Here is a 27,081-nt window from a genome sequence, read left to right as displayed (position 1 = left end):
TTAATACAAGATTGCCCAAAGTTATTGAAAATATTCATTTTAATTACACTTTTCATATTTTCTCTCTGCCGGTAGTTAAAGGCTCATTGCTATATGAACCACCTTGTCTGTATACTGGCATAATAATCTCAATGTATGTTGAATTCAGTTTTAATGATGCTCATTGCCCAAATGAGTTGTCCCTGGAAAGTGCAACAGTGAAGTGACTTTAATACAGTGGTTCTTAGAGGACACCCCTGACCAGCAGTGTGTTAGGAAGGCAAGTTCTCAGTCCTCCCTCCAGACATGCTAAATCAGTAACCCTGGGGTGGGACCCAGCCATCTGTGTTTGACAAGCCCTGCATCTGTTCTCATGCATGCTAAAATTTGAGAGCCACTGCTTTGTTCAATATATATTTTCTCTTCCAACTGTTCTTCAGCTTGCATCTTCCTTGGAGAATTAGTATAATACTTGGGATTTTGAACTATCTGTGTACAGTACTTGGCCTTGAAATTTGATGGAAGATTGGAAAATATTATTTGAGCCTTCTTTAAATATTAGGTTTGTTTGCCATTCAAAGAGATGAGGAAGAAGCTTCTGTGCTTTATTGGCATTTCAGAAATTTCTGCCCATGGGAGAAGAAATTTTACCAACCACTGTCCTAGAATTGATCATTACTCTTTTAAGCAAAAACTAGGCATGATTATATTTATTTCTGTTTTTCTCTAGCTACAAGAGCCAAATACTGATCGACAACTTATTGAAACTTCTCCGGTTCTACAGAAACTTACAGAATTTGAAGAAGCAATTGGAGTAATTTTTACTCATGTTCGACTTCTGGCAAGGGCTTTCACATTGAGAACTGTGGGATTTAACCATCTGACCCTGTGAGTTAGAAGTACTCATGTAGTCCCAGTGTAACCATTTAGATGAGACAGTCCCAAACCTTTGCAGTGTGCCCTTTGGAAGAATTGGGGTTTCAAATATATTTCCATTGAAAGTCACATTGTGAGATGAATGAGCAGACACTGGTGTGGACCAGGGGATATGCTCCAAGCCAGTATTTCTGGTTCCATTGTCATGCATCTTGTTGTTCTGTGACGCTTAAGAGAAAAGTGAAGAAATAAAACATTTTTCCATACAGGGACAGATATTAAATATTGTAGACCATGGGGCCTGTGTGCAGTGATTCCATTCTGCCATAGAAGCATAAAAGCAGCCCCAGATAGAATGGAAACGAAAGAGTATGACTGCGTTCCCATCAAACTTTATTCTTAGAGACAGGATGTGGGCTGGATCCGGCTCTCCGACCCCTGTGATAGATGAATGATTTGAAGATGAGCTGATGAAATAATTAAGAAAGTATGCAAAGTTTTATTTCTTTGGGATTGTTTGTTTTGATCCTCTCCTGAAAAATCAAATATTCCCAACTCTTTAAACTGTAAAGATTAAAGATTCTTATCATAGATTTTTTTTTTTTAAGTCTAGATTCCAGATTTGAATAATGGAGTACATATTTCAATAGAATTAGCAAAGAAATTATTGGGCCTTTTGCTTTGTTTTATCACAAGACTGTTGTCTGTATTATACTTTCTCAGTTGATGCTTTTCAGCTGACCAGACAATGATTACCAGTCTTTATTTTAGCCGTCATTTAACCCTTAGATAGTATTCTCTTTACTCTTCCTGAAAATTCAACCTATATTAATTCAGATTTCTTCTCAATTAAAGGGCTTCCAGAAATTGTGTTTGGTTTGTGATTTAAAACAAGATAAACACATTGCCTTTTCAAGTCATGTCTTTTAAAAATTTTGCTTTTTTTAATTCACAAAAGCTTATTGATCTCTTTACATTGATGTTTCTTTCTTCAGAGGCCATAATCAGAGGATGGAATTCCTAGGTGACTCTATAATGCAACTGGTAGCCACAGAGTACTTATTCATTCATTTCCCAGATCATCATGAAGGACACTTAACTGTGAGTTTGTGTTAAATCACTCCCTCCAATAAGATTGCAGTATAGAATGAAGATTACAGGGATCAAATATATTTTTATATAATTGATGACTTAGTTCTTGGTGACTTAACTTATCATATGGCTTTATTTCATCATACAAATTGTATGCAAAGCAAATATGCAATGAAAACTCATTTTACACTCCATCTGCTGTTCACCTACTCTTTGTAAGACATTGAACTAGGCATCATGGAGGCTGACAGTCTGTCCACAGGGGGTTTAAGGCTATGAGAAGAGGTTAAAATGTAAGTAAATAACCACAAGTAAATGCTATATATTTTGGATATGTATGTATATACCCATGAATGTACACTATAAAAAGTATAGGTAGGTAACTATAACTAAATGCAAGATAGGACATGTTAAATATTATAAAGATGCCTACATAAGTTACTATACTTGTACAGTTTAGGAAAAGATAAGATTTCTTCTAGCTGTGGAGTTCAAAGTAGTCTTAATGGGTATAATGATGTTTGAGTCTTTAAAGATGGTTAGAATTTGGTCATTGGCAGCTGGTGGGAAGAAATTTCTATGCAAGGAAATTTTTGTCCAAATGCACACATTGGGACTCAGAAACAAAGGCATGGCATGGAAAATCAGAACAAAGCTTTGGCCCCTCCCCTACCTTGGGGAAGTAAATCTCTTCCCTCTTCTCTCTCTCTCTCGCTCTAATTTACTTTCTAAATAAACTATATTTTCCAATCTAAAAAAAGGAAAGAAAAATTAGAGCATGGAGAGGCAGTAGGGACTCAGTTTGGCAAGTTCATGGCAGAGTTGGAAGGGAATTACAAAGACAAGTTTGATTTATAAACAAAGTGAAATGGTCCCCGTGCCTCTTACTTTTGTTTTATAAAAACTTTCTTGAGCTTTTTTATTTACTGCATACTGCTTTTATTCTGTGAAGCCAATCAATAATATACCTGGAATGGCGAACAGAACATATCTAGAAAGCAGTCATGATGATCTCTCAAGGCACAAGGAGTAAGTAACCTTTGCGAAGTCACTTGTGAATTAGGCATTGAGAAAGCAAATACTTTATTGGGCAAAGAAAAATAGTGGTACACTTCAGGATGCTTTGTTAGTACAGACTTTATTACGTTGAAGCAAATAACAAGTCTTTCATACTTTGCATCTCTACAATTTTTATGTGTGTTTTGCTGTGAGAGAATTGAATTTTGTCTTTGTAACTATGAACTCTGGAAATAGTTTATGGAGCACATAAATATTGGAACTAGGGAAGATATGGTGATTTGGCTATGTTTGGATGTAATTTTTCAGTGGGATTTCTAAGCCTAGCAGCCATTTGCTCAGTGAATACTTATTGAGCTCCTACTGTGTACCATGGACCATTGTAAGTGCTAAGGAGTCAGCAGCACTCTTATTTTAAATTTAACTTTAACAGTTTGCCATTTAAAGTTAACTGCTTTTAGATAAACAAGAAAGTATTAGCTTCCTGAGTTAATATTAAATTCTTAAGAAAATATGAGCATATGAGAAATGAACTGTCTGGTGTCTTACTATACATTAGGAAAACAATACACTGCACATTCAATATCCTTTGATATTTTGTAGGTGTCAGAGTATTCAGTTGGTTTAAGAAATGGCTAAACTGAACCAAGTAGCTTAAAGTATTAATTCATTTTATGGCTCTGTAGAGGTCATTGTTGAAAATGTCTGATTTAAATACACACATTTCCTCTGGTGTTACAAGTTTACTGTTTCCCACCTGCTCATGCCTACACCACCCCCGACTATCCCCAACATTGAACAGATAATGAAACCAAGACTCAGGGGCAGGAGTGTCCTGCCCATGGTCTAGATAAAGGTAAAATTAGGATTGTGTGAGATACCCTAGTTCTAGATTCTTTCCAAAATCCCTCCAATGCCAGAAGTGTAGTTTTATTCAAAATCTGTTTACAGCCTTGTTGTCTTAAAATTAGAGTTTTTTACTAGCTTAGTAGAACAGTGTTAACAAATGACAGAATTATGATATGATAGTTTTTTGAACTATATTCACAGAAAGCTTTGGTAGAAATCAACAAAGCAGTAGATCTGCTGGCAAGACAAAAATGATCTGTCATAAATTAAACACATATTTAAAAGATCAACTCTCATAAGCATCAGCATGGCTGTTCCTTCCCCCCTTCTTGAAACACTAATTCCATTGGCTTCTATCACATAGCACTTACCTGGGTTTCCCCTTACCTTTTCAGCTACTCTTTTCTAGCCTCCTTTGCATACTCATCTTATTTTCTACTGCTAATAAATATTCTAGTATCTAAAAGACTCACTTCTAGGTCACTTTCTCTTCTTCCTGGGGTCTCTCCTAGGTAGTCTTTTCCATGTATATCAACATTTTCACCCTATTGACAGATGACTTCTAGACTGATCCCTTCAGTCTCGTCTCTTTTCTGAGCTTAGCTCCAGCTTCCTTCTCAGCATCTCAACAGTCCAAGACTGATTTTATAATCTTCTCCTACCTGGGTCTTTGTCCATTTCCATGAGAATTTGAATGGTAACATCATTCATCTAGTGTTGCACGTCAGAAACCTAGGAGCCATCTTTCATAAACCTAGGAGATACCTTTCATGCCTCCCTCTATCTTCCTTTTCTATATTCCAGTCCATTTATAAGTCCTGACATGTTACTTCTCTAGCATCTCTTGAATTTATTCTCTCCTTACCACCTTGTCTCCATCACCCACATCCTCTGTACTAGCCTTACTCACCTAGTCTACTGCAGTAATTTCTGCATAGCTATCAAAACTTTGCAAGAATGTGATTGACAAAGAGACAATTGGAGGAATGGTATTTATAAATCGCAAAGGATAGGAATCTTAAGACTGTGTTCATACAAAGTGTAAGATAGTGTAGCATCTTCCTATGAGAGGAGTGGACTCCCCAAGTCCCCAGATTTTCCCTAGGATATATGCTACTATTTGAAAAGCTTGCCTTTGCTGTTCTTGTGGGTATTTTTGTACTCTGAGAGATGGGCAGTCTCTCAGACAGAAATCCTGCAAGAGGCCCAGGTCTCAGGGTTTGGTGAAGTCATTTTTGCAGCTTCCTACTATGGTCTTCTTATATCAACTCATGCCCCCATCCAATCCATCTTATATGCTGCAGCCAGAGGTTTCTTTTCAAGACAAACCTCCTGTGACTCCACTAGCTGTTCATCTTCAGTCTGCTTGGTTGTTTCTCTTCATTTTCCCAACCTCTTAACATGGGCGTGCCCCAGTGTCGGTTGTCAGTCCTCTTCTCTTCCCTAAGTGATCTCATTCCTTCTCATGGCCTTGAATACATCTGTACACTACTTTCTAATTTATGTCTTCAGCCTTTACGTCTCCCTTGTACTCCAGAATCATATGTCTGTCATGTACAGATATACTCAAATATCGATGTATAAATGCACTTGAATCCCTAGTTGGATTTCTGATGGACATCTCAAAATGAATGTGTTCCAAACAAAACTGATTTCCACCCAAACTCTGATTCTCTCAGCGTTCTCCTTATCAGTAAGGATCATTTCATTCTAGTTGCTTAGGCTAAAAAAAACTTTGGTGTCCTCCTTAACACTTCTCTTTCTTTCATATTATACCTTCCAGCCATTAGCATATCCCATTGATTTATACCTTCTAGGTTTACTCAGAACCTGACCGTTTTTTATTGGCTCCACTGTTCTCTCCCTGGTCTGAGCCACTGTAGTCTAAATTATGCCATAGACTCCCAGCTGGTTCTCCCCTCCACCCCCAACCCTAGTCTGTTTTCGACATAGAATCTAGAGGGAATATTTTTAAAGGGAAGCCAGATTGCATTCCTCCTTTGCACAAAACCTCCCAAACCTTCCCATCTTGTGGGTGAAAGACAATGTTGTTGTAGTCACCCTGCATGGCCTGGCACCCTGCTGCTGTCTCTTAACTTTGTCTCCTAACTCTTAACATTGGCTTCTGTGCAGGACACTAAACAAGCACTTGCCTCAGGGCCTTTGCATATACTGTTTCATCTGGCTGCAACATTTTCCTGGCCATCTATATGGCCAAATCCCACACTTCCTTCAGATCTCTGCTCAAATGTCTTCTTATCAATGAGACCTTCTTTAACCCAACCCTGCTTAAATAGCAACACTCTCCCCTTGTTCCTAGTACCTTTCCCTCAGCCTGGAACCTCATCTTCATTTTTTCCTCAGCACATAGTATATATTTCACTTATTTATTGTTTTCTCCCATCAGAGTATAAACTCCCTGAAGACAAGGATTTTTGTCTGTTTTTTAAATTCCTGATTCCCTGGGTCCTTGGGGGGGGTCCTTTCATTTCAGTACTCAGCAAATATGCTTTGAATGAATGAGCATCATATCTCAGCCTAGCCCTCTACAGTTGTTCCTCAAATAGTTTCTAAAGAACAGGCAAGGCCCTGGGTGAGCTGGCCTCGCCCACCTGTCCAGCCTCATGCCACGTGTTCTTCTCACTCTGCACTGGCCTGCTTTGTATTCTCCAAGCCCCTTCCTGCCAGTGGATCTTTGTATGTGCTGTGCTGTTCTTCTACCTGGAAATCACTCTGCTTCTAGCCCTTACTCTCATCTGCCTGTTATCTCCTATTTCTCCTTTAGATGTAAATTCTGGTGTTACTTCTGGATGCAGGGAAACTTCCCTGACCGCCCTCCCTCCTACCCCCCAACCCCCATCAAAATTCTGTGTTGTTTTCTTTCTTGGCACCTATATTGGCTTGCCTTCTTCCCTTAGATTAGAAATTCTGTGAGAGCATGTTTGTGCTCCTCACTGTATGCCTGGCAGTGCCTGGCATATGACAGGCTCTTCATATGTATTTGGTAAATAAATAAAAGAGTGGCAGGCTGCAGACAGCCAAGTCCTATTAAAAGGAAGAGGAGGTGGCACTGGAGGAAAGTGACCTGTTGCTGTGTGTATGAGGGAGGAAACTGAGAACGTACTTATGAACATCCAAGGAGTAAACTTAATTTAAAATTTGTAGAGGATTACTTATTGCAGTTACTTTGTGGGAAATGGCAAATCATTCATTATTGTGATTAACGAGCACACAGCTATAGTAATTCACATTGGGAGGCATTAATTCACGTTGAGCCAGTTCTTTGCACATTTGTGTTACAAGAAATAAGGACAGTTGAGCAAATGTGATCATGGTTTCAAAGTTTTGAGTGCTGATTGAGAAAAACATTCTGTTTCCTAAGTTGGGTGTTCAAAAAGGTTTACTTGGGAGGAAATGTTAGACATACAATTGTTCTGGGATAACTGAATCTGAATTAGGATGTAAAGGGATGAGGTTCTATTTAATACTCTGAAATTTTTGTTTTTAGGGTGGGTTTGTGTGGTAGAGTCAAAGTAAATCGTGAGAACAACTCAAAGAAAGCATTCACTCAGGCTAGAGTGCCCATCTTCTGACCCTTGCAGCTTTTAAGCCATAGGAGTTCTCTCCTCTGTCTCATTCTTCTCTCTTAGCCTTTACCGTGTGCTAAAAGACTTGCTAATCCCCATGCCTGCTGTGTGCAAGGCCCATGCACCAACCAGATGAACCTGTAGAAGTTTCTGTTTGTTTTTAGAGTAACGATTTGTGGTAATGAGAAAAAGGGCAAGGATTACAAATAGAAAGCTTGAGAACCAGTGTTCTAATCCTGCTCTGCTGCCTTCAGACAGCACTGAGCATAAATCATTCAGACAAACAGGTATTTTATCTAAAAGATCTCTTTGAGAAGATAGATTCCACAGCCTCCCGTTTGAGGATTTCTCTGTCACTGACATAATTTGGCTTTTTGTATCTGACCTGTATTCCTTCCACTAGCATTTGTGTACCTTTTCTTTCGTTATCATAGGAAATGGAGACCATCTGGCTACCACTCTCGGTATAATAGACCTGTGTGGCACATCACTGTCACTCTTAATAGTATATTCTGTTTTCACCCCATGTTCTTATATTAAAGCCTTCAAAATAATACATCACAGTCTACTTATTTTACACTAGGTGGCCCTGTTTGGCAGCTCATTTCCACAGCTGTGGCTTTCTCTTTAGAATCAAGAGTAAAGAGCGAAGTTAAAGGAAGAATGCCAATATGTATGTTTGATTTAAACCAATAAGCCTTTTTCTTATGAAAATTTACGTTTAATTATGAAAGACTGCTATGCTGAGATAGTAGAAAACATTGTGAATTTTCAAAACCAGAATTTGAGATATAGAATATTTACATTGGCTCCTGACATTGCACCAGGAATTCAGCAATCCTTTTCTCAGGTTTACAGAGAGCCCTAATTGGAGCATTCTTAATTATTTCTGTTGATTTCAAATTAAACTTTTGACTTTTAGGAGAGGAATTTTTAAAAAGAGTTGTTAAGAACAGTTAGTACCTGGTAAAATTTAGAGTTTTTAGGACAGTTAGTGGACAGAACAGGTATCTGGGACATTTTGCATTAAAGACAAACCGAAAGGAACTCCTAGAATTTTCTAGAACCCTGTCCCTGTAACTGAAGAACAAATGTATCTTGCCTAAAATTGATGATGCTATTATAGATACCAACAGCAACTAACATTTCTGGTGTGATTACTATGTGCCAGTCACTGTAATTAGGTTGTATATCATGCTAATTCTCCTAACAACCCTGTGAGGTAGATACTACTTTTCTCCATTTTGATGAGGAAACTGAGGCTCAGAGAGATTTCATAACTTAGATAGAGCAACTTAGCCAGGAAGTGTTAGAGCCAGAATTTGAACTCAGACAGCTTGGGTCCAGATCTTTTGTTTTTTACTATTATATGTAAAACAAGGCATTTTGTTTGCAAAATAATCTGATAACTGTCTTGTGTTCATTTGGATACTTAATGTTTGTTTTTGAGACTTCCACTAAAAAGTAGAAATAAAATTTTTCCTCTTTGTAAAATAGTAATTTATAACATCAACATCTGCAGGCTTTCCAGCTTCATGTCTTGCTCCCATTTAAGTCTTTTCACCAAAATGATCTTTCTAAAATAAAAATTACCTTGCCACTGGCCCCATTTGACATCTTTTGGGATTCTTCATCCCCTTCAGGAAAGTGGAGACTTCCTTACATCACCTGTCACCCGCTGCTTCACCTCTCCCTCACTTGGCTCCAATTTCTCCTCCAGGTCTGCCCAGCAGTTACCTTGCAGTGTCACAGCCCCTTGTGTTTGCCACAGCTGTTCTCTCTTCCTGAGTAGCCCTTACCCACCTTTTCCCACTGGCTGACTCCATCTTTTTCAGTTCTGATTCTGTGTTCATCAGACTCTGCCTACTTTGATTTTTTCAAAAGGCATGTGTCCAGGTTACAAATTCAGAAGTTTTGCTTGTCTTGGTTCTTGAAAGGCGCCTGGTCACCAGCATCCCAGAAGCACCTAGTGATTCTGGTAGTACAGCCGGGTGGACGAGCCCCCACATGCCTTTACTCAGGGATCAGCTCTCCAGGAGGCCTTCCTGGAAGGCCAAGGTCTAGAGGAGCGTGTGCCTGTGGTCTCTGATGGCACTGAAGCCACTCAGTGCATTGTACCAGCCAGTCTGGGTGTCACTTCTGCAGAGGGTGTCAAGTCCCGAGGGCAGCAACAGGAAGTTGCTCCTCTTAGAATCCTCAGCTGTCAGCACAGGGCCTGGCGTGTAATCGGCCTCCACTGCTGGGACACTGAACTGCTGTGACTTTAGAAGGTTTTCTTTCTTGCTGATTCCCCTGGATCCCATTCTTTGGCAAATAACATGATACATTATGAAGTACAGTTCAGCAAAGGACAAGGATGAAAGTTGTTGTTTAAAGATCTACCATTCAGACTTTCTTGTCTAGGTAAAGAGCAAGGCCTTATCTCTTTTCATCTCATCTTCTAAATTTAAGCTGACTGTAAAAATACGGCTGATTTATAGCTTCCTTCTCCCCCACTGATATTTGGTTCAGGCTCTGGGTTTTTGGCAAGAGCTTATAGATCTCACTTTCTATTGGCCACCCTGCTGCTTTAAGACCTGTCAGGGCTCGTGTGAAATAAAACTGGAAGCATTTCCATCCTCACTGCTTTCTTCCTTCCCATCAGACAGCATTACTGTACCTCACTGAGGAGCCCAACCCTGGGAGGTGGCAGCTGGGGCCTGGCAACCAGTAATGTATTATAATGTGTGTGTGCTCATGTGTACACTGGGCTTGCTGGTTCTGAGGCATGAACATTCCACATACATGGCCTGAAGAGTTTTCTTCCTGTACCAAAAGCATGTATTCAGAGAGGACCCAACTTGCCATATTACCAAAATAGCACTCCTGTTCCCCCATGGCCTTTACTAGAATGTCTCCTCCCATTTGAAATCCAAACCAAAAAAAGATATATCCCTTTCAACTCAGTTGTTCTATGATTACAAGATATTAGGATATTCAGTTTGGGGGCTCCATATTGGTTGGGTCTTCTATTAATAGTATGTGCCAGGCCTTTTTAAGTTTGAGCTCCTCCATGGATATTACTTTTTTTTTTTTTTGAGCTGGCGTCTCACTCTGTCACCCAGGCTAGAGTGCAGTGGCACACTCATGGCTACCCAGCATTGACCTGCTGGGTGCCAGCGATCCTTCTGCCTCAGCCTGTAGCCAGAACTACAGGCGTGCTACCACTCCCGGCTAATTTTTTATTTATTGTAGAGACAAGGTCTTGCCAAGTTGCCTGGGCTGGTCTCAAACCCGCAGGCTCAGGCAGTCCACTCGCCTTGGCAATCTACTTGCTGGGATTATAGGCTGAGCCACCGAGTCCCGCCTGTGGATATTAATTTTAATGAAACACTGTATTGAAGAAAAGATGGAGTTAAGGGGGAAATAGGAGGAGGAAGGGAAGCAGAGACAGGCAAAGAGTAATAGTCTAAAACTCAGCAGCAGGCATGGCTTATGAAGATCAAGTTATATTTCTGCTTCATGAATCATTGTCAGACAAATTAAGAACATATTGTTTCTTATTTATCTATTGTCAAGGATTCAATATCAGACATTGAGAATAAATCTTGATTTTCATAAGCTCTGTTGACACTGGAGCCACAGAGCATAAAACTTGCATGTAATCAACAAAGTGCAGCATGGAACAGCAGGGGGTAGAATACCAGCAACAACTCACAGCTGCTTCCTGTGTCCCTGTTTTCAGGAATGTTTCTTAGCAGGATGTTTTTAATAGACCAGGAATTTGTCCTATATGTTGTAAGAAAGGTTGTAGTTTTAGATGCATTATTCCCCCCAAATCTTAGGGATCGGGGATAATTACGTTCAGTTTTTGTTTGGTGAGTTCCCCTTTTTGTACCTGCCTGCTTCCTCCCTGGCCACCTCCCCATTTCTCCCCTAGTAAGTGGTTAATGAGTGTTAAATGCCTAAACAGTGTAGTTTTATGGATACCTCTATGATAGATCGATTGCATAGTTTTCATGTCATCTCTAATGTTGGATAGCATTTGGAGGAGTCTTAGCTATCTAAAATTCCTAGTAGAAATTTTTGTGTTGCATTCCTGAAGTCAAAATACAAAAGTTATATTTTAATATGTTTATAGATAAAAGATATCAGTATGAAAAACTGAGACTCAGGATAGATAGTGTGAATAATAATAATAATGAAAATAATAATAATGAAAGTTAAAATGTAAATCAATAATTTAAATCTTTTCAATAATACTTAACTTTAGCATCACTCCTCTAAATCCTATAATGTCAAAATTAGCATCAGAACTATGAAACCTGAAGCTTATTGCAGACTTTAAAAAAAATGACCCTTTAAAACTAATGGACAGTGACATAAACCTGGCCAAGCTTACCTGGTCCAGGGTTGGGAGGATTGCTTACATAAGGGTACGAGAGTTTCCTTTAGGTGATGGAAATGTGTAAGGTTTTTAAAACTCATCTGACTATACACTTAAAATGGGTGTATTTTATTGAATATATGTTATACTTCAATAAAATTGATTTTTAAAACCGAATGCTTCCTCGTTTAGTAGCATTAAATTTAATAGAAGCTATGATATTATAGCATTCCCCAACCCTGCCCCATTGCTGCTGAAGGAGTAAATGAGCTATATAAATGGCAGTTAGGTAAAATTCAGGATAGCAGAGCAGATTATGTTATTAAGAAGAGGCGAGAAGTGTGTGAGCAAGTCACTGTCATCTGAGGGTAATGGTTGACTGTCACTTTCCTTGGGGTCCCTGTCAGTGAGATGCTCTCAGGCTGGCTAGGTCCAGCACAGGAGCAAGCGAGAGACTCAAAGTGAAATGCCTTCTCAATGTACCCCAATTCCTTTTGGGCAGCTGTTGCGAAGCTCTTTGGTGAATAACAGAACTCAAGCCAAGGTAGCAGAGGAGCTGGGCATGCAGGAGTATGCCATAACCAACGACAAAACCAAGAGGCCTGTGGCCCTTCGCACCAAGACCTTGGCGGACCTTTTGGAGTGTGAGTCCTACAGAGTAAAGCTTTTCTCTCAGCCTGCCTGATCAAAGTTGAAATCCAGTTGACCAGTGTTTTTGCTCCTTCTTCTCCTTATGTTCTGGCTAAAGCAAACATTTTCTGTTTTAATTTTTACTTATGCTTTTCATCAAAGCTTTTCCAAGGAAGAATAATTTGGAATTAAGACATATGAATAATAGATTTTATGTTCAATCTATGTTTAGTGGTATCTGCAGACCCCCATATCCGTCTATTCTAACACTCAGTCATTACACCCCTTTGTGTGAAACAGTAACAGAATATGAAGGTCATTAATTGTGAATCATAGCCTTTTTATCACCCAGCAGCCTCCATATAGAGGCACAGAAGAAAGAAGGATAATATATTCAGCATTTAATACTAAATATATGCTAAATATTAAAACTGTTATCCATTGTTTTGAATGAGCGCAGAGCTCTGTGGACAAGTGTCATCTTTTGCAGTGTCTGATATGGTCTAGTAGCATTGTAAATAATCCTATTAAAGCTAACTAAAGGATTATGCACATAATTGTATTGTTTTTGATATTACTTCAAAATAAGTGGGTCAGTCGCTGGGCCTTAGAACTTTTTTTAATGTTATGGTGTTTTCAGTAGGAATTATATTCAAATATCAAAGTCTACCATGCAAAACCAGCTCATTTACAAAGTGCAAAGGCATTCTGACCAAGGAACTTAAAAAAACTACTTTTTCAACTTAAGAAAAGCAATATGAAGATGAAAATTACATAAAAATTGAGAGATCAGTCTCACTGGCATTTTTTTAAAATTCAATGAAAGCAGTTTTTATTCCTTGTTTAAAAAAATACACCATTTATTTGCTTGGTTATGGTACCCCTTAACAAAGTCATCTTAGGGGTCATCACTTATTAATGCAAAATTGGATAGATTTCTATGTTGTCATTCAGCCCAGTATTAAGTTTTTCTTTATATGGGCAGATTGAATCTTTACATTATCCCATTTCTGTTGATGAAATTTCACATGGAACCTTTATAAATGGCTGATCTCCTCAAGGTTGGTGTGAGAATGGCAAGACTCAAAAATGTGCTCATTCTGGATCATATCTGATCGTCAAACTGTATTTTGATTTATTTGATGTTAACATGGTTGTGTTCTCAGATATTATTCTTTTCCTGCTATATAACTGCGTTTTGTGTGTTTTTTAAATTAACTGTTCATTCAACCCTTAGTTAAATGCGCTTTGGTCTTTGGTACTCTATGATTTGCATCTCACATGTCTGTGTTACTGCTTCTAATATTAGTGATAAAAAGTGGAGTCATGTTTGAAGAAAGATGAAATGGTAGTGCTAAATATAAAAATGCCTGCCAGTTGAAACCCCTATTAAAATGTTGCTTTTAAAGTATAAGTCTCTTGCTTTTTCTTGTAAATGGCAATGAATTGTGGTTTATTTTTAATGTTCTCTTTTTTTTCCCCAGCATTTATTGCAGCACTATACATTGATAAGGATTTGGAATATGTTCATACTTTCATGAATGTCTGTTTCTTTCCACGATTAAAAGTAAGCTCATATAAAGTTTAAATGAGTAGTCTGCTTTATGTTTGGTGATTCCAGAACTCATTACTCAATACCTTTTGGGGACTTACCACAGGAGTTCATTCTGAATCAGGACTGGAATGACCCCAAATCCCAGCTTCAGCAGTGTTGCTTAACACTTAGGACAGAAGGAAAAGAGCCAGACATTCCTTTGTACAAGTAAGTACTTGCTGCCCACAGACCATTTGCTCCAGCATGCTTAGAGTTGATTTCCTGTGTGCATTGAGGAAAAAAGAATCATTACGTGGTGATAAGAGCCTAGGATGGAGGCTTCCTCAATGTCACCGTGACTCTGGGTCCCACACAGAAACTCTTAGGGCCTCTTGGTCTTAGCTGTAAATAAGTGGGCCCCATTCGATTATCTCCATGCTTTCTTCCATTTTCAAAATGCTCTGTGAAATATTGCCTGGTAGGAAGACATACTAAGATTATGAGCTCAAGATGAGAAAATTCTTATTAAGCAGTTTTTCTATACATTTTTATATTGTTTTCTTACTTCTTGTAACCTCTCCTCTGCTGTGCTGTGCATCCAGTTTAGAAGATCATGTGTTCCTATTTGTGCCTCACTGCACATTCCCTCGAACCCCTGTTGACTTTAACCTGGAACTTTTCTTCTCAGAATGTGTATCAAAAACTTCCTTTGAAGGGTAGCCAAAAGTCATTCCAAAGGCATGTAGGTATATAGTAGGTCACTATGCCACATTATACCCATTTTGATTAAAATAAGAAGTTTGGTAGACAGTTATGTTGAGACAGTCATAGGTTGGTTCAGAAGATGGTTTCAAGGAGGAATTACAAAATGAAAGGATTGTTGAAATAGTTGGGTCACATCTCAAGGTATTATGTGGGTATGTGATTTTAAGGATGTCTAAAGATTTAGTTTCAATACCGTTTCACCCCATGTGGATGCACACACGCCTGCAGGCACACACATTGTGTGTGTTCCATATGGAATAAAAGCTCACTTTGGACTTCCTTAAACTTAAGAATACTCACGGAAAAACATTAGAGTGGCAGTTAGGAATTTTAAATTCTTTTTCATGTTTTTACTTAATAGCTACAACACTTTATAGGCTTTTTTGCTAAAATAAAAACTAAGGCCAAGAAAAGAGGTTGAGTCACCTCACAGCAAGCTACTATAAATTGTTCCAAGAAGCTGTCACTGCTAAACAATGTTTCCTTTATTTGTTCAGGGGGAAAGAAAACCCAAATGTTTAGAGATAGCACTTTAATATGTACCTAATAAGCATAATGAATATCTAAACTGTATTATACGAAAGGCTCAAAGCATTTCCTCATCAAAGTGATAATTAAGGTCCAATAAATAAAATGAAGACGATAAACTTCTCATAGTGCAGGCACGATTACTATAATAAGCACTACCTTAAAGAAGCCACTGTGCACTTTTATCCCATGGAGTGTATAAACACAAAGGAAATTGCTGTGCTCCCCTCTCATAAATCCCCCAAATGAAAGTACAAGATGAGTTTGTTCTTTCTTATCAAGATGATGGGCTTGTTTTACATAGTTTTGCAAGATTGCTGTGTTCATTCCATTATCTTTGTTGGCTACTTTTAATTTCCCTTTTCCATGAAGTTATCTGTTTTATTGCATTTGAAATCTGCACCATGTCATTAAAATCCAGAATACCTGGAGCTTTGTTTTTTGGCAATTGTATTGTGTACTTGGCATTATAATGTACCTTTGAAATGATCTCAGATGTTTCAGAAATTAAGTACATTTTCTGATCTTTTAGATAAGACAGAATCCATCAGAAAGAATCCATAAAGGATGCAAAACCATTCAGGTGTGACTTGAGATGTATTACCCAGATATTTACTGTTTGGGGCTGTGATTAGCACTAAAAAACAATAGGCAGATTGAAGCTGTTAATTTTTCGTGGTAAAAGGTTGTGACTCTTATAAAACTTGGAGTATGCACACTTAGAAATTATTTAAAAATCTTTCACACTTCACTGTTAGCCATTTTTTTTTTCTGAGTCGGAATCTCACTCTGTCACCAAGGCAGGAGTGTAGTGGCGTGCTCATGGCCACCACAGCCTCAACCTGCTGGGCTCAGGCAATCTTTACACTTCAGCCTTCTAAGTAGTTGGAACTATAGGCGTGCGCCACCAAACCTGACTAATTTTTGATTTATTGTAGAGACGAGGTCTCACCAAGTTGCCCAGGCTGATCTCAAACCCCTGGGCTCAGGCAGTCCTCTCACCTTCACCTCCCAAAGTGCTGGGATTACAGATTTGAGCCACCACACCTGGCCTACTGTTAGCCTTTAGATGCTACTTATATTACTTTGGGGAAAACATATAAAAATCCAGCCCAGAATTTTAAAAATTGTGTCTTTCAAAAGCTCTCTATATTTGTCAGTTTAACAAATCAAAAACTTACTGCTTTTACTTTTCTGCCATTTTCACTACTTTCTCTGTCTAGACAGTAAGTACCATAGTTTTTCTCATGGTAACATAATAGCCATAACAAATGACTCTTTACTATAATTTACCATAACTCTTTTCTTCCCCCCTCAGGACTCTGCAGACAGTGGGGCCATCTCATGCTAGAACCTACACTGTGGCTGTTTATTTCAAGGGAGAAAGGATAGGCTGTGGGAAAGGGCCAAGGTATGAGAAGAAAAATACTTGTAATTTCTTTGAATTCCTTAACTGGTATTCCAAAACTCTGCAGTCTGTCTTTTTAACTTAGAGTGTGCAATGCTAGAGGACAATAGCAAAGTGAATTTCAAGGATTAATATCCCCACGTTAATTGTCTCAAAACCAAGCCCCAAATTTGATACTCAACTTTGGATTGTGGGAATGCCATTGTGTAAGGAGCTTTGGCTAACTTGAGAAAATTACATTACCTGGTGCATAGGTAAGATCTGCCCAGTTTTAGGTACTCAGTAGAGTGCGTATTGATGCAAGCTAGACATACAAGATGTGTCACGTCAGACATGACACAGCCATGAGACATTTCGTTTCTTGTCACTACTCTCTTGAGCTTCATGGAAATGCTAAATCTTTAGGTGAAAAGAATTATGTATGTTATCACCTTTCTTTGAACCCTCCAATCTATATCTTAAACTGAGAAATGATTTGAAGCCTGTCTATATATTTATTCTTTTCCTCTTTAAACTTAACACTGAAGATATTCAAACTTAAGTATGAAGTACTTCAGACCTAATATAAATGGAAGACATTTTATTGCAGCATTAAAAGTGTAGAATGAATAACTTAAACAGGCTTTGTGCAAATAAATGACATTTCTGCATGCTCTTGTGCATATTCCTATCTGTGCAATTCAGTATGTGACAGTAGAAGTAATCAGATGAAATTTTATGCATCAAACATGAAAATCAGCCCGAATAATTTGTGTCCAATACCTTGTGTTTCTGAAGAAAAAAATCTTTAATTTAAAGTGTAACTTACCTTTGTTTTATTTAATAGTATTCAGCAAGCGGAAATGGGAGCAGCAATGGATGCACTTGAAAAATGTAAGCCTATCTCTTTTTCTATAATTATATGTTCATAACATAATGAGTGTTTTATGGAAAGAAAATGAGGAAGTAGAAAAATGGTAAGTACTGATAAAATGTGATCTTGTTTTCTTCATAATTATTCTCTACACAGAGAGTAAGGCAGAATTTGAGATATGGACAAAATGGGCTTATGTTTAAAAATAAAAGTATTCCTGAGTGCCTTTTGATTTTCATTTTCCTCTTTTGCATAGAGTCCTACTCTCAGCCCAGGCAACCTGTGTGAACAGCCTATTGTATTTCTTTCCATGTATTTCTCCATACCTCCAAAATCTTATGACATAAAAGAGTATATTTGAAGGTTTTTTTCTTCTTAGCTTTTGGTCATGGTTTCATAAATGGGATATTATTTACATCTTTCTCTGCGTCTTTCTGTTTTTACTTAATAATATATCATGGGTAGCCCTGCAGATCATAGAAAATGGCTCCACTTCATTCTTTCTTAATGACTGCATAATATTTCCTGCCATGGGTGTGCTGTATTTTATCCAATTTTTAAATTCTTGGTAGACACCTTGTTTCTAGGTTTTATTTTATTTTATTTTTTAAAAATCATTGTCAACAGTAAATGTTACATATTGGTGCTTCTAGTTCTGTGAGATAAACTCCCGAGTGTGGGAGGCCTGGGTTGAAGAAACTTCAATTACATAATTGACCTTGTGGGAAACTGCATAGTCTCTTGTAAATTGAAGACTTAAGTGCAAGGGATTTTTCTTCTGAGGTCTTCTGTGCTGCACAGCAGAACCTGTGGGCACAACATGACAATGCAGTTCTATTATGCTTCAAGTACCCGATAAAAGAAGTAGGCGAGAGCAAAGTGCAGGAAGCTAGGATTCTCAGCCATGGAAGATATTCCAGGAAAGGCAAGAGGGCCAAGAGCCAAGTGGAAATCAGCAGAAAATAGCATTGTGTTGGGCGGGGTGGGGAGGTTAGGGGGAGCAGAAGCTGGTGCTGCCACGGTCCTGTGTCCGTGGAATCTTCACTAAGAGGTTCTGTTTTGTTTGTTTTAAATAGAGATGTGGGGTACAAGTGAGAATTAACTACATAACTCTGTTGGGAACGTTTTCATCCATTGTATATGTAAATGCACAATCACATATTGAAATAAAAGTGAGATTCCATTTTCTAGTTATAAAATTGTTAAAGGAGTTTTTGTTTGTTTTCAGCTATAAAGCAGTACTGGGGAGATATCCTATTCTGAGGCAGACCCCCATGTACATACTGGTAGGACAGATGCATTGTTTAAACTGCTGAAAAGCAATTTGGCAGTATGTAGCAGCTCCTTAAAGAAGTTCATACCCTTTGATCCAGAAATTCCATTGCTTAGAGTCAAACCCAAGAAATAATTGGAGTTATGAACTGAAGTTCATATAGCATGATAATCGTGACAACTGGATTTATAATAGCAAAAAATAAGAATAAAACTGCATGTGTAGCAGTAGGGAAATGTTTAGTAAATTGTAGCATATCCCAGAAATGAGCAAACATTTTCTGTGAAGAAAGTTTAGTAAGCATTTTAGGCTTCCCTGATCGTACAGTCTCTGTCACAGTTACTCAACTCTACTGTTACTCAACTCCACTGGCATAGATCATATGCAAACTAATAAATGTGTGTGTGTGTGTGTGTGTGTGTGTGTGTGTGTGTGTGTGTTTCCAGTAAAACTGTTTACAAAAAGAAATGGAGCACTGTGTTTGTCCTGTGAGTAGTAGTTTACCAACCCTTGCTCTATCCAAAATGTTGTAGTATTTTGCAGCCATTAAAATAATAATTTTAAAAACCAGTGATTATATCGGAAAATACTTGTACTTTTTTAAAAAGTGTACTCATAAATACATGCCTATACTATATTTTCCCAGTTTAAGATTATTTTAAATGTTCAGATGTATAGGTATACACACATACATGTTTACGTTGTGTATGTTCATAGTATAACTTTATGAAAAAGACTAAGGATATATTCTAAAAACTTATCAATGGTTAGATATGAGTTGTGGGGCTTTTTAATGCAAATTCAATTATACAATATAATTTACTGAGAAAATAGGATTCCTTTTATAGAAACTTACTTTACAACTACAGTAACTTATTGGGATTTGATTATTTTTTAAAAAGTAATTCTGTTAAAAACCTGTGATTTACACAAAACCCAAGGAATCAATTTGATATCATTTAGGGAATAGGATTTTATTAGTTTTATTTCTAAAATACAGATGTCATGTTCCTTTTTTATTTAAAATCTATCACTGACTCTCAGACATACCAGGTCTTGCCTGAATCACCACCTGTCTTTCAGCTGCTTTTCCTACCACCCTCTCCATGTCCCTTCTTCAACCTGGAGTGAGGATGGTGTGCTGTATTTAAAAAGAGGGCAAAAGAATTAGGAACATATTATATAGTCGTTTCCACTTATCCATGGGGGATATTTGACCTCTGTGGATGCTGCAGATAAAACTGAACCCTGTATATCCTATCCTAGAGATTAACAATAGCTAATAATAAAATAGAAAATTTATAACAATATCCTGAAGTAGTAAGTTATATTTATGTGCGCTCAGTTTTGCTCATGTCCCCCTCCCCCCTTACTCTCACTTTCCTGTTCAGAATGTCTTATTTACTGTTCTCACCTGTTTGGGGACTTATGAGTGACCTTGGATATATGAAACCATGGAAAACAAAACTACTATGCATACGAGTACTTTCGTTATGCTTCATTCTTAAAACAGACAAACTTGCCTTCCCCCAAACATGCCATGCTTTCCCACATCTCAGGTTCTTCATTTGTTTGAAACATAAAGTAGTACCTCTTCCCTAGATAGACCGTTATCTGGTTGGGCTCGTAACACAGTACCACTGCTCCCTGTTAAGAGATAACTTGTGAAGTTCTCATTCACGCATGTGCCCCTGTGTGATGTTTGTTAACTATGTGTTTGTTGACTAAGTATATAAAATGGTGATTTCTCCTTCCATAGTTGATTTCTTTCTTTATTGTTACATCCAATTTATACCATAAATGACCACTGGTATTGTAAAATGTCTAAATCTTAATCAAGATTTCCATTGCATCAGGACTGTGGCACAGGGTCAGATAGAAAGCTAAAATTTAACTTTGAGTCATGTGTTTCCTTTAACCAAATAAAAGTTTTCTACTTGAGTTATTTTTGCAGTTACATCTTTGGGCCTCTGTAGAATGAATTAGACATAATGACTAAAATGTGGCCCTTTTTTGTCCATGATTTTTTTCCCCTCCTTTTTCAGAAACTTTAATTCTTGGTAAATAATGATGTGATAAAATTGAAGTTTTTGAGCTTTTCAAAAATATATGATCCCATTTCGTTGTATCCTTTGATATCTCCCTGAAAATCACTTGTTGCTAGGAGAATAATGCAAATGCACCTGGTTGAAAACATTCCAAAACTACACGTCTGTGTTTTAGCGTTTCTGTATGTTTTGGTGTCTTTTATACTCAGGTTCATGTCGGAGATTGAAATCTAGAATCAGGGATGCTGATCCAGACTCTTAATATGTCTCCGAATGGTGATGGAATACAACTATGCACATTCCTTTTTTTTTTTTTAATTTTATTTTATTATAAAGGTCTGGGGTACAAGTCAGGATTGGGTACAACTATACACATTTCATATGAATATATGTTTATATGTTTAATTTACATCAGTCTTTGTACTAGTGACTATTCTTTATTAAGTGTAAAATATATCTCCTTGTGGTAGATAACTTTCCCCAGATGGCACATCAGAAGCGATTCATTGAACGGAAGTATAGACAAGAGTTAAAAGAAATGAGGTGGGAAAGAGAGCACCAGGAGAGAGAGCCAGATGAGACTGAAGACGTAAAGAAATAAAGGCGGGCACGGAAGTGGTGGAGTATTTACTTGCTCAATAACTGTGACTTTTGCCTATTGAGACCTGGCCTAGTTTTCCTACAGACAATGAATGAAGTATACCCATTGAAATAAAATACAAAGTCAAACCGCTGTTGTTGTTTTACTTATCTGTTTTTAGCTGGATGGTCTTTATTACAAAATTTTTGATTTCTATTTAATGGAAAACTTCACTTTGGTGGATGTACAGTATTCCCTTTTATTTTGTTCTTTAAATAATAAAATTTAAGAAGCATATTCTGTGAGGAATAGATCCTGTTTTTCTGTCTATGTCTTAGATTGTGACCCAAGACTTTCAACTGACAAGTGAAAAAATCTGCTTTATGAGACATTTTGACTGTACCCTACTAGCATATATATTTTTTGAAATCTCTGAATTTTTAAACTAGATTTTTCAGCTTTCATCTGGTTTATCCAGTTCTCAGCTGTAAATATTGAACATACTCCTCTCTAAGCAGTTGAGTCTACTGTAGAAAGAATGCATTTAACATTTAACTGGCTAATGGTGGAGATGGATATTTAAGTCACATATAGTCTTTGAATCATTAGAATAAGAGAAAGTTATAATTCTAAGCTGACACCACATTTTAAACCAAGTGCTGTCACCCTGGGGTCCATAGAACCTTTAAGAAGTTTATGGACTTCAGGGAAGTCTCAGAATCACCTGAAATTGTATTCGCTTTTATGTATGTGTTTGGGATTTGGGAGGGGATAGGGAGCAGGAAGGAGGAGGGTTTATAGCTTTCCTCAGCATCTCTAAAGTGGTCCTTGCAGTAAAGGCTAACATGGCATTAAAAGACACGACATTTTAAAAAATGATAAATATGTTATTTTAAACTGAACATCACTGGTTTCTTATTAATAAAGGCAAAAACTTTCTTTATAAAATAAATGTGTTTCATTTATTACTTCAGAAAATTTGTAGTGAGCCTGTTCTAGGCTCTGGGCTACAGCAGTGAACAGAACAAACAAAACTCTAACCCTCAGGCAACTTGGGTGCAAGTGCAGAAATGCCCACAGTAGACAAGGAAGCCAATGATGAGAAATACAGCAGGAACTTGGGATGGTTACAGTTTTCAATGAGGTGTTCGGGGAGCTCTCCTTAAAAGGATATCATTTAAGTTAAGTCGAGAAGGAAGAAAAGCCATTCAGGTATCTGGGAGTGTTTCTTATCTAAATAACTTAAATTTTACATACACATTGCCAAAAATTTGAGAAATGTATTACTTTTATTACCAGGAGAAAGGAATAAATATTACTTCGAAAATGTTATGGAAAAAGTAGAAAGCATAAGCAGAAAAATAAATCACACATGATTCCATCACCCAGAGAATGTTTATATCCTGTCAGACCTTCTGTGTATGGAAATACACACATATACACATGCACTCAAGTATGTTTGAACAATAGGATACCATACTTGTGGTTCCATAGCCTTTATTTTTTTACTAATATATAATGAATATCTTTCTGTTTTGAATTTACATTTACATAATATAGTTGTTATCTTATATGCCAGTTGTGGTTATACCACAACATATTAACCAATCCAATCAAAGATATGTAGGTTGTAAGCAATTTCTTGCCATAGACAGTGCTCCACATATCTACTTGAGAGAGTGAAGTACACACACACACGAGAGCGACCTCTCTAGGGTTTCTGCAGTTGTTACTCATAAAGCTGAGGGATGATAGCTATAAGAAAAGATTGTCCTGGTGCCTCTCCTCCCCGCCGGTGATAACCAGGAAACAACTGCAGGGCAACACTAGGGAAGGAGAAGACCACTCATTTCGGAGCTATGTTTTGGGTACGTCTACCACCCCAGTGAGTACACTCTTTCTGAGCTCTTATTTAAGGAATATGAACAGCAGGTAGCAGGACTGGAAGGGGAAAAATGCTGGACTCACAGGAGGCCTTGAAAATGTTATGAGCAAAAGCAAAAAAAGGGAACTATTTTATATATTTGTTTTTGAGTTGGAGTCTCACTTTGTTGCCCAGGCTGGAGTGCAGTGGCATGCCATGCTCATGCCACAGCAGTTGCAACCTGTTGGGCTCAGAGGATCCTTCCTCTTCAGCCTTCCAAGTAGCTGGAACTACAGTACGTGCCACCATGCCCGGCTAATTTTTTATTTATTGTAGAAATGAGGTCTCGCCAAGTTGTCCAGGCTGGTCTCGAACCCCTGGAGCTCAGGCAATCCTCTCATCTTGATCTCCCAAAGTGCTGGGATTATAGACATGAGCCATTGTGCCCAGCCTGATTTTTTTTTTTTTTTGAGTTGAAGTTTTACTCCATCGCCCAGGCTGGAGTGCAATGGCAGCTCACGGCCACCCCAGCATCGACCTGCTGGACTCAGACAATTCTTCCGCCTTAGCCTTCCAAGTAGCTGGAACTACAGGTGTGCACTGCCACGCCCTGCTAATTTTTTATTTATTGTAGAAATGAGGTCTCACCAAGTTGCCCAGGCTGTTCTCAAACCCGTGGGCTTAGGCAATCCCTCACTTCAGTGTCCCAAAGTGTTGGATTACAGGCTTAAGCCATTCAACCTGGCCTGATTTATTTTTTTTAACATGCACTTTTCTACACTTAAATATGCATCAAAATTATGCCAAAGTCAACATGCTTTTCAGAAATTTCTGTTGGGCCTTGACTTTTCCTCTCTGTAGTCCTCTGGCCCTTCTCAGGTTCTCTCTCCATATTAGTGGCTCTTAAAACCTAGAGAAGTCCATAAAACACTAGAGTACCTCTTGTAGTGGAACCCACCAAACACATCATCAGGGCAGGTTAGCTCCTAGGGATTTATAGAGCAACAGTGAGGCCAACAACCAAATTTTGTAACTAGCGACAGAGACCAACTCAGCATGCCACAGTGACCATTGATTCCAGCCCTGTCTCCCATCCAACCCAATCTAGTCTTCTCACACGTTCCAGTATTGGAAGAGCCAGCAAGTGTAAGTTCATATAGTAACTGTGTGTTAAGTGGTATTGGTCACAGGCTGAATATGAAGGTTTCTTCTCACAGGTCACTTGGGGTCTAGTTGGGGAGACAAATAATAGTGTGTGTGTGAGACTGAGACTAGGAAGAGAAGGCTTCACAGGGGATTTAGTACTTGAGGACTTCCCTGAACCTTGGTGATGAGAGGGAGCTTGCAAAGTGGGGCAGCGCATGCCTTTCTAAGCATGAAACAGAATTGAGATGCAAGAAAGTGGGTTAGGAGCTCGTCTCAGTCCATTTGGGCTGCTGTCACACAATACCACAAACTGGGTGACTTATTAACAGCAGAAATATATTTCTCATAGTTCTGGTGGTTGGAAAGTCCAAGGTCAAGGTGCCCATAGATTCGCAGGCTGGGGAAGGCCCACTTTCTCAGTGTATTCACGTGGTGGGAGGGGCAAAGCAACCATTTGGGCTTTTCTTGATAAGGGAACTAACCCCATTAGTGAAGGCTCTGCCCTCTTGACTTCATCACCTCCCCAGAGATCCCGCCTTCTAATACCATCATATTGGTGATCTGGTTTTATTTATTTGTTTGTTTGTTTGTTTTTGAGTTGGAGTCTCACTTTGTCATCCAGGCTGGAGTGCAGTGGTATGCTCACAGCCACCACAGCCTCGACCTTCTGAGTTCAGATGATCCTTCTGCCTCAGCCCTCCAAGTAGCTGGAACTACAGGTACATGCCTAAATAATTTTTTTTTATTGTAGAGACATTCCCTGGGTGTAAAGTCATTGCTATATATCCCTTGAGGGGCAACATTACCCTTCTTAAGAACCACTAGGGTAGAAGAAAGGAAATGGGAGAACACCAGGCCAGTTTTTGTACAGTCAAGATACAAACTACTTAGAGAAAAGCCAGAATTAAAAAGGTGTTTAGTTGCCTGTGTTGAACATGGGAGACCTGTAGGGTGCCTCTGGAGATGTTGAATAAGCAATTGCATATATGGGTTTTGTATTTTGTTTGTTTTGAGTCAGATTCTCACTCTATTGCCCAGGCTGGAGTGTAGTGAGTGGATCACAACTCACTGCAACTTCAACCTCCTGGGCTCAGGCTGTCCTCCCACCTCAGCCTCCTAAGTAGCTAGAATTATAGGCACATTCCACCATGCTCAGCTAATTTTTTTTTTTTTTTTTTTGTAGAGATGAGGTCTTACTATGCTGCCCAGGCTGGTCTCAAACTCCTGGGCTCAAGCAGTCCTCCAACTTGGCCTCCCTAAAGTGCTGGGATTACAGACATGAGCTGTTGTGCCCAGCCAGAAGCAGTTGTGTATATGGTTTTGTAGCCCAATGAAGATATTTGGGCTGAAGTACAGATTAGAAACAGACTCAGAAAAATTAGTGGCATAGGTACATCTACAAAGGACAGCATTGTTTTTCCAGGTTGGAGACAGAAAACCATTTCAGTGATGTATTACTTTGAAACTAGGTTTAACACATTAGATACATTTACACTGGTAAAGGAACTTAACTCTCTTCTGAACTATTTCATCTCTAGATGAGATTTTCTTAAACCCGTTGGCAGTTTCAGAATTATTTCAATCTTCTTCCTTAAGTTTGTGAAGTTTTTGTGAAATTTCTCTATGACTACCTTGTACAAAATGAAGAAACCCTTGTGATTACTCAAGTAATCATTCTGAACTCGGAATAAAGACGTATTTACTAAAGCTCTTCAGGAAAGTTTTGAAAGGACATAGCATGAATTTAATATACTCAGTGAGCAGCCATTTTAACATTGCCTAAATCATGTTTTTGTAGCAGTTCAATTAATTTACCCTCCCATCATTAGCCAAGGACAGAACCATTTCTCAGAGGTAGCAGTTGATAATTGTTTACAACCCCCCCAACTTATTTTATTGTAATTAGCTTTTCTATTTCAAGTATTTGCTTCTACCCATAAGACCCAAGTTAACCTAATCAGCCCTTCGTGACCTACATGACACAGACCCCACCACCATAGCAGCAATCTTGTGACTAATCCACCCATCTGCCTGCTGTCCATCACCTGACATCAGTACCTGCGCTTATCTGCTCCTTCGTGATGATGTGGAGCAGACCACCACCCAATCACTTTAACGACCTTTCCCCCATCAAAGGGAGGGATTAAAAGGACTCAACCACAAGCAGCCAGTCACCATTGCCTTACTAGACTTTGTTGTGGCTATGTGCTTTTTAAGCTAAGGCCATTGCCATGTTTCCTAACTTTGGCCCTTTTTCCACTACTTTGGGGAAGTGAATCTCCTCTCTCTCTCTCTCTCTCTCTCTAACTTTTTCAATAAACTACATTTTCCAATCAAACTTGTGTGGAATTATGTGCATCTTTCACATGGCACCGGGTCACACCAGAAATCCCACCCCTGGCAGACCTGACCTAACATTCTGGAGGCCTCATTGGGAGTGTGACCTAACAAGTTTCTTATAGCTACCAGTCCCCAAAATCTTCACCAGATCCCTATTACTTATTTATTATCTCATGAAGGATGAAATAAATATGAGCATAGTTAGGTATTACGATTTTAAGCTGGGAATGATGGTTTACACCTGTAATCTGAACACTTTGGAAGGCTGAGGTGGGAGGATAACTTGAGGCCAAGAGATTCTTCGAGATTCTTGGGCAACACAGTGAGACCCTGTCTCCAAAAAAAA

General features: G+C 38.5%; 1 protein-coding gene across 1 annotated transcript; it reads left to right on the top strand.

Annotated features, from left to right (window-relative positions):
• Positions 1 to 338: 338 nt before the first annotated feature.
• LOC103256015 (ribonuclease 3-like) lies at positions 339 to 22,333 on the top strand. Its single transcript, XM_008053897.2, has 8 exons — positions 339 to 867; positions 1,851 to 1,956; positions 12,269 to 12,410; positions 13,881 to 13,963; positions 14,055 to 14,158; positions 16,542 to 16,634; positions 17,458 to 17,504; positions 21,276 to 22,333. The coding sequence occupies exons 2-8, from the start codon at positions 1,867 to 1,869 to the stop codon at positions 21,404 to 21,406; spliced, it is 690 nt and encodes a 229-aa protein (XP_008052088.2). The 5' UTR covers positions 339 to 867; positions 1,851 to 1,866; the 3' UTR covers positions 21,407 to 22,333.
• Positions 22,334 to 27,081: the final 4,748 nt, after the last annotated feature.

The sequence above is a fragment of the Carlito syrichta genome, unplaced genomic scaffold, assembly GCF_000164805.1.
Source record: "Carlito syrichta isolate Samal-C Ts95f unplaced genomic scaffold, Tarsius_syrichta-2.0.1 Scaffold288841, whole genome shotgun sequence".
In the NCBI taxonomy this organism is placed as follows: domain Eukaryota; kingdom Metazoa; phylum Chordata; class Mammalia; order Primates; family Tarsiidae; genus Carlito; species Carlito syrichta.
This window is presented reverse-complemented; position numbering and strand designations above follow the sequence as displayed.

What these genes read in the sequence shown, in the direction of transcription:
- LOC103256015 (XM_008053897.2), top strand. Translation starts at nt 1,867, where the DNA reads ATGGAATTCCTAGGTGACTCTATAATGCAACTGGTAGCCACAGAGTAC. An exon ending in CCAGACATTCCTTTGTACAA is followed by an intron (nt 14,159 to 16,541) that starts GTAAGTACTTGC and finishes TTCCCCCCTCAG; the next exon opens with GACTCTGCAGACAGTGGGGC. An exon ending in GGCTGTGGGAAAGGGCCAAG is followed by an intron (nt 16,635 to 17,457) that starts GTATGAGAAGAA and finishes TTTATTTAATAG; the next exon opens with TATTCAGCAAGCGGAAATGG.